The sequence below is a fragment of the Heterodontus francisci genome, chromosome 10, assembly GCF_036365525.1.
Source record: "Heterodontus francisci isolate sHetFra1 chromosome 10, sHetFra1.hap1, whole genome shotgun sequence".
NCBI lineage: Eukaryota > Metazoa > Chordata > Chondrichthyes > Heterodontiformes > Heterodontidae > Heterodontus > Heterodontus francisci.
Window position 1 is genome coordinate 8,570,111 of NC_090380.1, and position 12,443 is coordinate 8,582,553.

The window sequence follows — 12,443 nt, forward strand, 5'->3', positions numbered from 1 at the left end:
TCAGTCAAATGCTGCCTTGATGTCAACGGCAGTCACTCTCACCTCCCCTCTTGAGTTCAGCTCTTTTGTCCATGTTTGAACCAAGGCTGTAATGAGGTCAGGAGCTGAGTGGTCCTGGTGGAACCCAAACTGGGCATCACTGAGCAGGTTATTGCTAAGCAAATGCTGCTTGATGGCACTGTTGATGACACCTTCCATCACTTTACTGATGATTGAGAGTAGGCTGATGGGGTGGTAATTGGCCGGGTTGGGCTTGTCCTGCTTTTTGTGTACAGGACATACCTGGGCAATTTTCCATATTGCCGGGTAGATGCCAGTGTCGGAGCTATACTGGAACAGCTTGGCTCGGGGTGTGGCAAATTCTGGAGAACAGGTCTTCAGTACTATTGCCGGAATATTGTCAGAACCCATAGCCTTTGCAGTATCCAGTGCCTTCAGTTATTTCTTGATATCACAGAGTGAATCGAACTGGCTGAAGTCTGGCATCTGTAATGTTGGGGACTTCAGGAGGGGGCCGAGATGGATCATCAACTCGGCACTTCTGGCTGAAGATTGTTGCAAATGCCTCTGCGTTATCTTTCACACTGATGTGCTGGGTTCCTCCATCATTGAGGATGGGGATATTTGTGGCGCCACCTCCTCCAGTTAGTTGTTTAATTGTCCACCACTATTCACGACTGGATGTGGCAGGACTGCAGAGCTTAGATCTGATCCGCTGGTTATGGGATCGCTTAGCTCTGTCTATCGCATGCTGCTTATGCAGTTTGGCATGCAAGTAGTCCTGTGTTGTTGCTTCACCAGGTTGACACCTCATTTTGAGGTCTGCCTGGTGCTGCTCCTGGCATGACCTCCTGCACACTTCATTGAACCAGGGTTGGTCTCCTGGCTTGATTGTAGTGCTAGAGTGAGAGATATGCCGGGCCATGAGGTTGCATATTCTTGTTGAGTACAATTCTGCTGCTGCTGATGGCCCACACATGGATGCCCAGTTTTGCATTGCTAGATCTGTTCAAAGTCGATCCCATTTAGCACGGTGATAGTGCCACACAACACGATGGACAGTATCCTCAATGTGAAGGCGGGACTTTGTCTCCACAAGGACTGTGCGGTGGTCACTCCTACCAATACAGTCATGGACAGAAGCATCTGCGGCAGGCAGATTGGTGAGGACAAGGTCAAGTATTTTTTCCCTCGTGTTGGTTCCCCCACCACCTGCCGCAGACCCATTCTAGCAGCTATGTCCTTTAGGACTCGGTCGTCTCGGTCAGTAGTGGTGCTACCGAGCCACTCTTGGTGATGGACGGTGTGGTTCCCCACTCAAAGTACATTTTGAGCCCTTGCCACCCTTAGTGCTTCCTCCAAGTGGTGTTCAACATGGAGGAATACTGTGTCATCAACTGAGGGAGTGCGGCAGGTGGTAATCAATAGGAGGTTACCTTGTCCAGGTTTGCCCTGATGCCATGAGACTTCATGGGGTCCGGAGTCGATGTTGACGACTCCCAGGGCAACTCCCTCCCTACTGTAGACCACTGTGCCACCACCTCTGCTGTGTCTGTCCTGCCAGTGGGACAGGACATACCCAGGGATAGTGATTGAAGTGTCTGGGACATTGTCTGTAAGGTATGATTCAGTGAGTATGACTATGTCAGGTTGTTGCTTGACTAGTCTGTGGGACAGCTCTCCCAACTTTGGCACAAGCCCCCAGATGTTAGTAAGGAGGACTTTGCAGGGTCGACAGGGCTGAGTTTGCCATTGTCGATTCCAGTGCCGAGGTCAATGTCTAGTGGTGGTGAGCCCGGTTTCATTCATTTTTATTGACTTCGTAGCGGTTAGGTACAACTGAGTGGCTTGCTAGGCCATTTCGGAGGGCATGTAAGGGTTAACCACATTGCTGTAGGTCTGGAGTCACATGGGCACCAGGTAAGGACAGCAGATTTCCTTCCCTAAAGGAAATTAGTGAACCAGATGGGTTTTTACAACAATCGACAATGGTTTCATGGCCATCATTAGACCAGCTTTTAATTCCAGATTTTTATTAATTAATTACACACCTTCTGCTGTGGTGGGATCGGAACCCATGTCCCCAGAAAAAATACCCTGGGTCTCTGGGTTACTAGTCCAGTGATAATACCACTATGCCACCACCTCCCCTTTAAAGTCAATTAAGTGGAGAGTGAAAGTGTGCTCAGTGTGAGATCTTTGTTTCTGCTGTTTCTGTGAGAGACACTGGGGTGGCAGGCGTCATTCTGGTCCGATCACTGGTATTAATCAGCAGCTTTAAGGCTTATTTTCGTCGCTCCCATGGCACCTTGTGAACCTGTATAGGTCCGCGGACTACCGGTTAGAACCCCTGCTCTAAACAACTGATTTCAGGAGAGAATGATTTCACCTGATGTTCTTGTCGGTGGACTCTGTGTTGGGGAGAGGTCAGAGCGGATGTCATACAAAGTAAAAACTAATTAATATCAGCTTATGAGTTTGAGTAAAATAGATGAAAGACTGAGAAAATCTTTCTATTTCTTATAAATAGTTAAGGATGCTGGGGTTAATTGTGGGATATTCTACGAGATGGGGTTATGACGGCAGATTTGAAGGAGAGAGGGACAGCACCTGAGGAGACTGAACCGTTAACCTTATCAGCTAACATGGGAGATAGGGGGTACTCAGCCCCGTGCATCGAGCAGCCGACAGGCTGAGGCACTAGAACTGTCAGGTCCTGGGCTGAGCCCGCCTCCCCTCCCTCGCCCCACACCCTGTTTCCCCAAACGAGCCCCTCGACTAGACAAATTCGGACGCGAGTCACATCCTGCCACGGTCTGACTTGGAAAGAGTGAGGGCCAGTAGTGATCGGGTGGAGGGAATGGAAGGTAGACAGACACAATTAACTATTTCCAAAAAGAAAAAATAATGATCAACTGACACAGGAAGATTTCCAGCACCTGCAGGGTGTTGGCTTTTCTAAGAAGAAATTTACATTTTTCTGAGCAGATGTGGAAGCTGCAAATTGATGCAGTGGAGGTGGTGGAGAGATTGTGGCTGCTGTTTCCCCACCTGACCTGCCAGGGGGTCCTCTGACTATCCTCTTGCCCCATTTTCTATCCAGTCCTCCAAGGATCACCTCTTGCCCACTGCCCGACTGCTCTTTGCCATGAATGATCTCTCCACCACTCCTGCCAGTCTAGTTCCAGTCTTCCAGCTGTCCATCACCTACTACCCGCTGCTTTGCAGCTCTTTGGTGTGTGTGACTACACCCACTCCAGTGTATTGGCCGTCTTCCAGCGTGCGTTCACCTCTTGCCCATTGGTGATAAATATTACATTCATGGACTGGAATCACTAGGACCAGCATCTGGGCTGCTCTCAGTTGTTTTGTTTATTAATTAATTGAACAATTGATGTAAGTGGATATTTCACCGCGCTCTTGAATTGTTCTCTGAATTTGGACTGAGTTACCCCATAAATAAATGTGTTTGTGCAGCAACTTAAAAGCTGCAGCATTGATCCGACTTGTCGAAATATATATTCAGAATCGTTGTAATCCCCAGGATCTGTTCCAGTAATATTGTAATATAAGATATCTATCACATACAACAACCACAGAAGTATGAAGCTGCCGGATATGGTGAAGAGTAAAATCACAGACTTCTTTCTGCTCTCCATCTCTGGGTCACTGTGATTCTCTGCCTTGTTCTGACCCCTCAGTCCCTTACGGACTCGACTGGCCACTAAAATGTGTCTGACTGTCAGAGCATTGAGCAACAGAATTAAAGCAAATGGAAGCAGAGGGGTGAAAACCGTACGAAACCAGTCAAATCCCACCCATCCGGGCTCAGCATAATAGCCTGGCTTTACATGACAGAACCATGGTACATTGTCAATTATTTCTCCAGCTTCATATATAAAGTAGAAGGGGATGTTTTTTAAACAGAGCACAATGCAGGATGTTGCGAGAACCACAGCCGCAGTTTTCTCGGTGCAATATTTAGTTTTCAGCTTCTGACAACAAATGGCCACAAATTGATCAAAGGAGAAGGTGACGGTGAACCAGACAGAACATTCCGTGGCTGCACTAATCAGGACAATGATAATGCTACACACAGGGGTGATGTTCAGGAAAGATCCTGGGAAATAATAATAACTGATCCGATACAGTATGACCTCAGTGATAATGACCAGTAGATCCGCCGTTGCCATGGCCACCAGGTAGCGAGTAGTGCAGGTGGAGAGTCCGCACTTTCCCCGGGACAGGATCACAATCGCCAGTAAATTAACTGTAAGAAAGAGAAGAGAAAAGAGACTAGAAATGTCTGAGCCAAGGGAGTAAAGGCAGGATTTTAATACCAAGAATGTTTGGGTTGGAAAAGGGTCCACAATTAAAATTTAAAAATCACAACCCTGACCCCAACCCACCTTCAATCTGGCCACTTCCTGGTTTACTGGTGTCGGGACAGTGGGCCACACTGAAAAAAGCTCCCTGGAAGCGGGTTGGTAATTTAAATATTTTAATGAGAATGGAATTCTCTGATTTTAATATGTTTCACAGGTTTAACCTTATTCAGCAGGGTTTCCCTGTTTTAACCCACACCATACAGAATGATACCGGGGATTGGCAATCAGACCCATCGCCCATTCTGGAATTGGACCGCTTCCCAGGATTGGACCACCCCACGCTGGAATTGCACCCCACCATCGCCCATATCGGACCACCATCGCAGGTTCGGAAGTCCCGGGAATCAGGTTGCCCCATCATGTCTTGGATCAGACATTCACCTGCGCCCACTCCAACTAACTAGACTCAGACCAATCTCCAGGATGGGAGACTCCACCCTGTGGTTGGGGATCAAACACTCCCCGAAGGTGGATCACATTCCAGGATAGGAGACTCGTCCCTGGAGTTGGGCATCGACAGCCCAGTGATTGGAGACATCACCGCAATGTCCCCCTATGCAGTTGGTGATTGGAAACCCCCGATATCGGGCATCTCCCCCAATATCCCAGGATCAGCACACGGATCGCCCTGGACCTGAGGCTTACTCCATAGACCTTCCCAACCTGACTGGAAGCAATGCTTTCCAATCAGGCTGATTTTAGGGCAGGGAACCTGTCAATAATAAAAGAGGCAGGCTGTGGAGTTAAAACTCGGAAACTCCGCTCCCCACCTTTGTCACTCACACCTTTTAAAATCCAGGCCTAAACATAGGAGCAAAAGCAAAGTACAGAGACTGATGCACATCTGATAGAAACAGGAAAATGTTGAAAACACTCAGCAGGTCAGGCAGCATCTGTGCAGAGAGAAACAGAGTTAACGTTTCAGGTCGATAACCTTTCATCAGAACTGGAAGATATTAGAGATTAACAGTTTTATAGCAATGTAGAGCCAGTGAAAAGTGGGATATGGGGGAGGAAAGAACAAAGGGGAAGGTCTGTGATCGGGTGGTGGGCAGGAGTAATTCAATGACAAAAGAAATGACGGTGTAAGGCGAATGGAACAGGAAAAGGGTCCAGAGGTTGTGCAAATGGTTCCAGCAGAATAACAGAGGGAGAGGAAAGCATGGAAAATCTGGAAAAGAGGAGGCTCCAGTGGCTTGGAAAAGTGATGGATAATGCTGTGTAGACAGACCCCAGGAATGTGGAGCAGCCTGCCAGTTGTGTACTAATAGGGAAACCCCCACCCCAAGCACCAGTCCACACCCGCTCCACTCCCAGTGACACTGTGTACCTATCCTCCATTACCAGCACAGACCATCCCAGAAATATAGCAGCAATGGTTATAATGTGAAGTGTTTAATCTCACTGTTGAGTCCGATGGGAAATAAAATGCCTATTCGAAAAAATATGGTGCTGTTCCTCATTGAGCTTCAAAGGAAGAGTGCAGGAGGTCGAGGATAGAGAGGGCAGTGTGGGAGTGGGATGTCGTAGAAACATATATTCATTGACAGCACAGAAAGAGGCCATTCATCCCATCGAGTCCATGACGGCTATGCACGGAGCTATGATGTCAGTCCCACTCATTGGTTCGATCCCTGTAGCCCCGTAGGATGCAGAGTTAAAGTGAGATGCGACCAGAAGCTCAGGGTCACACTTGCAGACGGAAGAGAGGGTTTAGCAAAGCAATTCCACTAACTGTGTTTACTCATCTCCCACATGGAATAGACCGCATAATGAACCATGAATACAGTTACTAAACTGTAAGAAATACAAGTCAATTTCTGTGTAACTAGGGAGGAATCTTAGGGGCCCCGGACAGTGAGAAGGAAAGAGGTGAAAGGGCAAGTGTTGCATCTCCTGTGCTTGCATAGGAATGTGCAGGGGGAAGGGGAGGGTGTGTTGGAGGTGATTGAGGAGTGGAGCGGAGTGTCTTGAGGCATTGGGTGATGAGAGGAGAGGGCAAGACATATTGGTGGTGGCCTTAGCTGGAGATATTGCAGGATGATGCGTAGATTGTGGAGGCTAAAGAGATTTGTAGTATAATGATGTAAAGCGTTGATATTAAAGACCTCATTGGAAGAGCGATGATGTAACAGTCACCTAAGATGGGCTTTAGAAGAAGACGAATGCTGGTGTAGGTGGTTTGCAGAGAGTGTATATAGTAACTGTAAATACAAAATAGTTGTTAGTTAACCATTACCAGAGTCCAAGACTTACTCTAGCACACCCGACAATGCCACTCATCCAAACCCAACAAAACAACATGGTGGCAGTGGTGAAAGCGACCAGGAGAAATTGAAGATCTCCTCACCTTAAGAAGAAACACCGGGGAACAACAGAGAACTTTAAAGAGAAATACTGGCCCGGACCAGCAAGGCAACTACTTACGTACCGAAAAGGCTGTTTGGAGTTCTCCGCTGCAGTGAGTCAGAGCTTTGAAGCACAGGCTTCACCACAGAACAGAGGTGTGGTCGCCTGCAAATAGAATCCAGCGATCCAGGGTGAATTAAAAGCCCGTTGAAAAGCTTAAAGTAATGTTCTTAAGGCATTGTGCTCAAATAGAATAATAAAGGGGGAAAAAACCCAATCCTTCACTCGGGCTGAATGTGAGAACGAAGAGCGAGAACGGAGAAAACGAAAAACCTATCAGCAACCCAGACTGCCTAGGAAGACTACTGATCATCCCAAACCGATTACAACTAGATTGCGGAGAGTTGTCAAACCTCCAATGAGACGGAATCTGTAAACTTAGAAATTGGGGGGCAGAGAGAGCAGTAGAGAAGTCAGAAATGTATATATGCTGTCAAAAACGTGCTTCCATTATTAGTATTTGTTGAGAACTTGTGTTTAAAAGACAGTGGAAAATACCTGAGGAGCTGCTGGACTTGTTTTTTTTTCCAAGGGTCACTGGAAGTACATTTGGGACTTTGCTTAAAAGTCTTACTGGAAGTCACATGTTTTAAGCTAAGTAGACAGCCGGAGCCTGATGGACAATAGAACTATTTGAAGTTGTGTACAGAGAAGTCACATGCCTAGATTTATAGCTCATGAGTTTTGGTTTCATTTTGAACTGTTTGAATGGGCAGTTAGTTTCGATGCTGCGAAGCGAGAAGCCACCCGACTCATCCTCTGTCACCTATTTTGAAAAATCGTCTGAGAATCCAGTGTAATAGCTGAAACCATGGATGCAGCAATTCTCTGGAAAAGCCTGCAAGACTACTCTTCAATGTCTCCTGAACAGAACTGCTCCAGAAAAGATCCCAGTGACCACTGCATGTGTAAAGTGAGACCTGTCTATGTGTAGCAGGGCGCCAGACCGAATTTCATTTCTGAATATTTCATACCTTATCATTTTTCCTCAAGAAATGACAAATATTTGGCCAAAGTATTTTTCTAAAGTTGACACGAAAGCTTCTTTAGATTGTGTGTGTGTGTGTGTGTTTGTTGGGTTATTTAGAAGGGAATATATTTATACTTCCGTGTATAAAACTGTGAGCTAACAAGCTTTGCATCTTTATTGAATAAGTCTTGTTTCATAATAAATCAACAACTTTTTGGTTAATAAAGTAAACTGTTTGGTGGATTTTTATTCTGAAACTAATATAGATAATGTATATAATTGGCCATATCGGTACCAGGGTAAAACATTTAAATATATGTTGTGACCAGTGGAGTGATGGGACTAGAGAGAGACAGTGCACTCCTCCAACGTCGTTCGTAACAATGTTTGAACAAAATGTTGGATAAAGACTTTCGCGGAGATGTAGTATAAGGAGGTAAAGGGTTAATATCGAAGACAGTGAGAGAGACGCCTCCCACTGTACGAGCAATGATGTAACAGCAACCTCTACCAACTAGAAGGACAAGGACAGCTAAATGCATGGGAACACATGGGCGGCACAGTGGTTAGCACCGCAGCCTCACAACTCCAGCGACCCGGGTTCAATTCTGGGTACTGCCTGTGTGGAGTTTGCAAGTTCTCCCTGTGTCTGCGTGGGTTTCCTCCGGGTGCTCCCACAAGCCAAAGACTTGCAGGTTGATAGGTAAATTGGCCATTAGCAATTGCCCCTAGTACAGGTAGGTGGTAGGGAAATATAGGGACAGGTGGGGATGTGGTAGGAATATGGAATTAGTGTAGGATTTGTATAAATGGGTGGTTGATGGTCGGCACAGACTCGGTGGGCCGAAGGGCCTGTTTCAGTGCTGTATCACTAAAACTAAAACACCCTCCAAGTCACACACCATCCTGACTTGGAACTATATCGCCGTTCCATCACTGTCGCTGGGTCAAAATCCTGGAACTCCCTTCCTAACAGCACTGTTAGTATACCTACGCCACATGGATTGCAGCGGTTCAAGAAGGCAGCTCACCACCATCTTCTCAAGGGCAATTAGGGATGGGGAATAAAGGCCAGTGATGCCTACATCTCATGAATGAATAAAAACAAAAATGCTTGAGAAGAAGGTATAACAGCACGAAAGGTGCTAGCTTAGCTGGCTTGCAGAGAGTGTAGATATTAACTGAAAATAATAAAGAGTTGTTAGTTAACCTTTACTGGAGTCGAAGACTTTCTCTAGAATAACCTACAACAATATTAATATGAAGCCAACTGTGCCATAGGGTTGAACGTGAGGGCAAGGGAAATCCTATCATGGTTCTGGAAGGGGTGAAGGGAGTGACAGAAAATGGGATGGACACGGTCAAGAGCCCTGTTAACCACATTGGATGGGAATCCTCGGCTGAGGAAAAATGAAAACAATATCAGAAGCACTAGTGTGGAAGGTATCATCGGCAGAACAGGTGGGATGGGCATGGAGAAACTGGAAGAATGGAACAGAATCTTTCCAGGAAGCGGATGGGAGGAAGTATAATTACGGTAGCTGTGGGAGTCGATGGGCTTCTAGTAGAAATAGAGATAGGGAAGTTGAGTAAGGAAAGGGAATTGTTAGGGTCAGACCATCTGATTGGGGTGGAAATGAGAGAAAAAGTTGATTAAATTTTCCAGTTCAGGATAAAAGAAGGAAATAGCCTCAGCCCAGTCATCAAATGTATTTATTTATTTAGAGATACAGCACTGGAACAGGCCCTTTGGCCCACCAACAATCACCCACTTATACTAACACTACAGCATTCCCATATTCCCTACCACCTACCTACACTAGGGGCAATTTACAATGGCCAATTTACCAACCACCTGCAAGTCCTTGGCTGTGGGAGGAAACCGGAGCACCCGGCAAAAGCCCACGCAGTGACAGGGAGAACTCGCAAAATCCACACAGGCAGCACCCAGAATCGAACCTGGATCATTAGAGCTGTGAGACTGCGGTGCTAACCATTGCGCAACCCAGGAATTGTCAGAAGATGCACATGTGAAGGATAGGACATGAGCAGGATTGGAAAACAAATCATGATCCACGTATCCGACACAAAGGCAGCATATATGATCCCATAGCTACATAATTTGAGTGTGGAATATCCCAACATTTACATCTGAGGTCCTCCCACAAATTCTGTACAACAGGGTCCCCGCAAAGATATCAGCATCCGGAAGCTGTGAGGATTTTCATAGCCAGGTCAAGTCAGTGAGGAAGAGAGGAGGTCCAGTGGGAATGGAAAGTGAATGCAACAAAGCAAATCATTTCCTAATCGGGGACTTGGAATGTCCCAGCAGAAATAAAAACAAGAAATGCTGGAACCACTCAGCAGGTCTGGCAGCATCTGTGGAAAGAGAAGCACAGTTAACGTTTCGGGTCAGTGACACTTCTTCGGAACTTCGGTTCTGTGGGTCTGCTACCAGTGACAACGTATCCTTGGGGATCCTGTCATCATCCATGTGGCTCACATGGCCAAGCCATCTCAAGCGCCGCTGGCTCAGTAGGGTGTATATGCTGAGGATGTTGGCCGCCTCGAGGACTTCTGTGTTGGAGATACGGTCCTGCCACCTGATGCCAAGTATTCTCCAGAGGCAACGAAGATGGAATAAATTGAGATGTCGCTCTTGGCTGACATATGTTGTCCAGGCCTGGCTGCCGTAGGGCAAGGTACTGAGGACACAGGCTTGATACGTTCGGACTTTCACGTTCCGTGTCAATGTGCCATTTTCCCACATTCTCTTGGCCAGTCTGCACATAGCAGTGGAAGCCTTTCCCATGCGCTTATTGATTTCTGCATCGAGAGACAGGTTACTGGTGATAGTTGAGCCTAGGTAGGTGAACTCTTGAACCACTTCCAGAGCGTGGTCGCCAGTATTGATGGATGGAGCACTTCTGATGTCCTGTCCCATGATGTACGTTTTCTTGAGGCTGATGGTTAGGCCAAATTAAATACAGGCAGCTGCAATCCTGTCGATGAGTCTCTGCAGACACTCTTCAGTGTGGGATGTTAATGCAGCATCATCAGCAAAGAGGAGTTCCCTGATGAGGACATTCCGTACTTTGGTCTTCGGGAAAGGTTGAACAACCTGCCATCTGATCTTGTGTGGAGGAAAATTCCTTCTTCTGAAGACTTGAACGCATGTGAGAGCAGCAGTGAGAAGAAGATCCCAAACAGTGTAGGTGCGAGAACACAGCCCTGTTTCACGCCACTCAGGATAGGAAAGGGGTCTGATGAGACACCGTTATGCAGAATTGTGCCTTTCATATTGTCATGGAATGAGGTGATGATACTTAGTAGTTTTGTGGACATCTGATCTTTGCTAATAGTCTGAAGAGACCACATCTGCTGATGAGGTCAAAGGCTTTGATGAGATCTATGAAAGCAACGTAGAGGGGCATCAGTTATCATGGCATTTCTCCTGTAGCTGGTGAAGGGAGAACAGCATCAATGGTGGATCTCTCTGCTCGAAATCCGCACTGTGTCTAAGGGTAGACATGCTCGGCCAGCTTCTGGCAGCTGTTTAAAACGACTCGAGTGAAGACTTTCCCCACTATGCTGAGCAGGGAGATTCCACGGTAGTTGTTGCAGTCACCGCGGTCACCCTTGTTCTTATACAGGGTGATGATATTGACATCGCGCATGTCCTGTGGTATTGCTCCCTCGTCCCAGCACAGGCAAAGCAGTTCATGGAGTGCTGATAGCAGGCTTGGCACTCTTGATTATTTCAGGGGTAATGCCATCCTTTCCAGGGACTTTTCCACTGGCTCGAGGATTAATGGCATCACTGAGTTCCGATTTTGTTGGCTGTTCGTCCAGCTCATCCATGACTGGCAGAGACTGGGCTGCATTGAGGGTGGTCTCAGTGACAACATTTTCCCTGGAGTACAGTTCTAGGTAGTGCTCCACCCTGCAGTCCATTTGCTTGCGTTGGCCAGTGATCGTGTCCCCTGATTTAGACTTGGCGGGGGGGGTGGTGGCGATCTTCTTGATGGTTGACCTAAAGGCTCTCTTAATGCCATCATACATTCCTCTGATGCTTCAGGTGTCGGAGGCCAGCTGAATATGATTGCATAGGTTTTGCCAGTAGTCATTTGCCAAGCGCCTGGTAGTTCTTTGTGCCGTGCTTCCGGCTACTTTAAGTGCTATGGATGTTAACTCGCTGGGGGCTTTCTTGTAGTTCAACAGTGCAATGCGCTTAATGGCTATGACAGGTTCCAGCTCTTCAAAGTGAGATTGAAACCAGTCTGCATTCTGCTTCTCACGTTAGCCAAAGGTGGCCATTGCTGATTCATATATGGCATCTCTGATGTGGAACCACTTGGTCTCTGCTTCCCCAGTAGGAGTGTTTTGAAGGGCTTTTTTAAGTGAATTTAGAAACTTATGTAACAGCTGTGGATAAGAAATTCTGTTAGTGTTGATGCGTGGGCGGCCCTTCTGCTTGGAGTGATGCAGCTTCTTTGGTTTGAGTGGTCGGTGTCGCAGTCCGCACTGTGGAAGCTGCATGTGATTTGGACACTGTTTATAGAGGCTCGCCTTGTGATGATGAGGTCCAGCTGGTGCCAACAACGTGATCTTGTGTGTCTCCACCTGGTAACAGGGTTTTGCATGAAAGAACGAGTTGGTCATGCAGAGGTTGTGAT

The 12,443-nt window shown here is 46.9% G+C and overlaps 1 protein-coding gene across 1 annotated transcript; it reads right to left on the bottom strand.

Annotated features, from left to right (window-relative positions):
* Window positions 1–3,359: 3,359 nt before the first annotated feature.
* Window positions 3,360–10,579, bottom strand: LOC137374751 (probable G-protein coupled receptor 139). Its single transcript, XM_068041331.1, has 4 exons — window positions 10,436–10,579; window positions 7,456–7,563; window positions 5,034–5,100; window positions 3,360–4,306 (listed from the first exon to the last, which is right to left on the bottom strand). Exons 1-4 carry the CDS (start codon window positions 10,577–10,579, stop codon window positions 3,360–3,362), a joined length of 1,266 nt encoding a protein of 421 aa, XP_067897432.1.
* Window positions 10,580–12,443: the final 1,864 nt, after the last annotated feature.

Coding starts and splice junctions, on each gene's coding strand:
- LOC137374751 (XM_068041331.1), bottom strand. CDS start 10,579: ATGGGAAAGGCTTCCACTGCTATGTGCAGACTGGCCAAGAGAATGTGG. Junction 5,101..7,455: donor TGAGCTATAAATCTAGGCAT/GTGACTTCTCTG, acceptor TATTATTGACAG/GTTCCCTGCCCTAAAATCAG. Junction 4,307..5,033: donor AGGTTGGGAAGGTCTATGGA/GTAAGCCTCAGG, acceptor CCCTTGGCTCAG/ACATTTCTAGTCTCTTTTCT.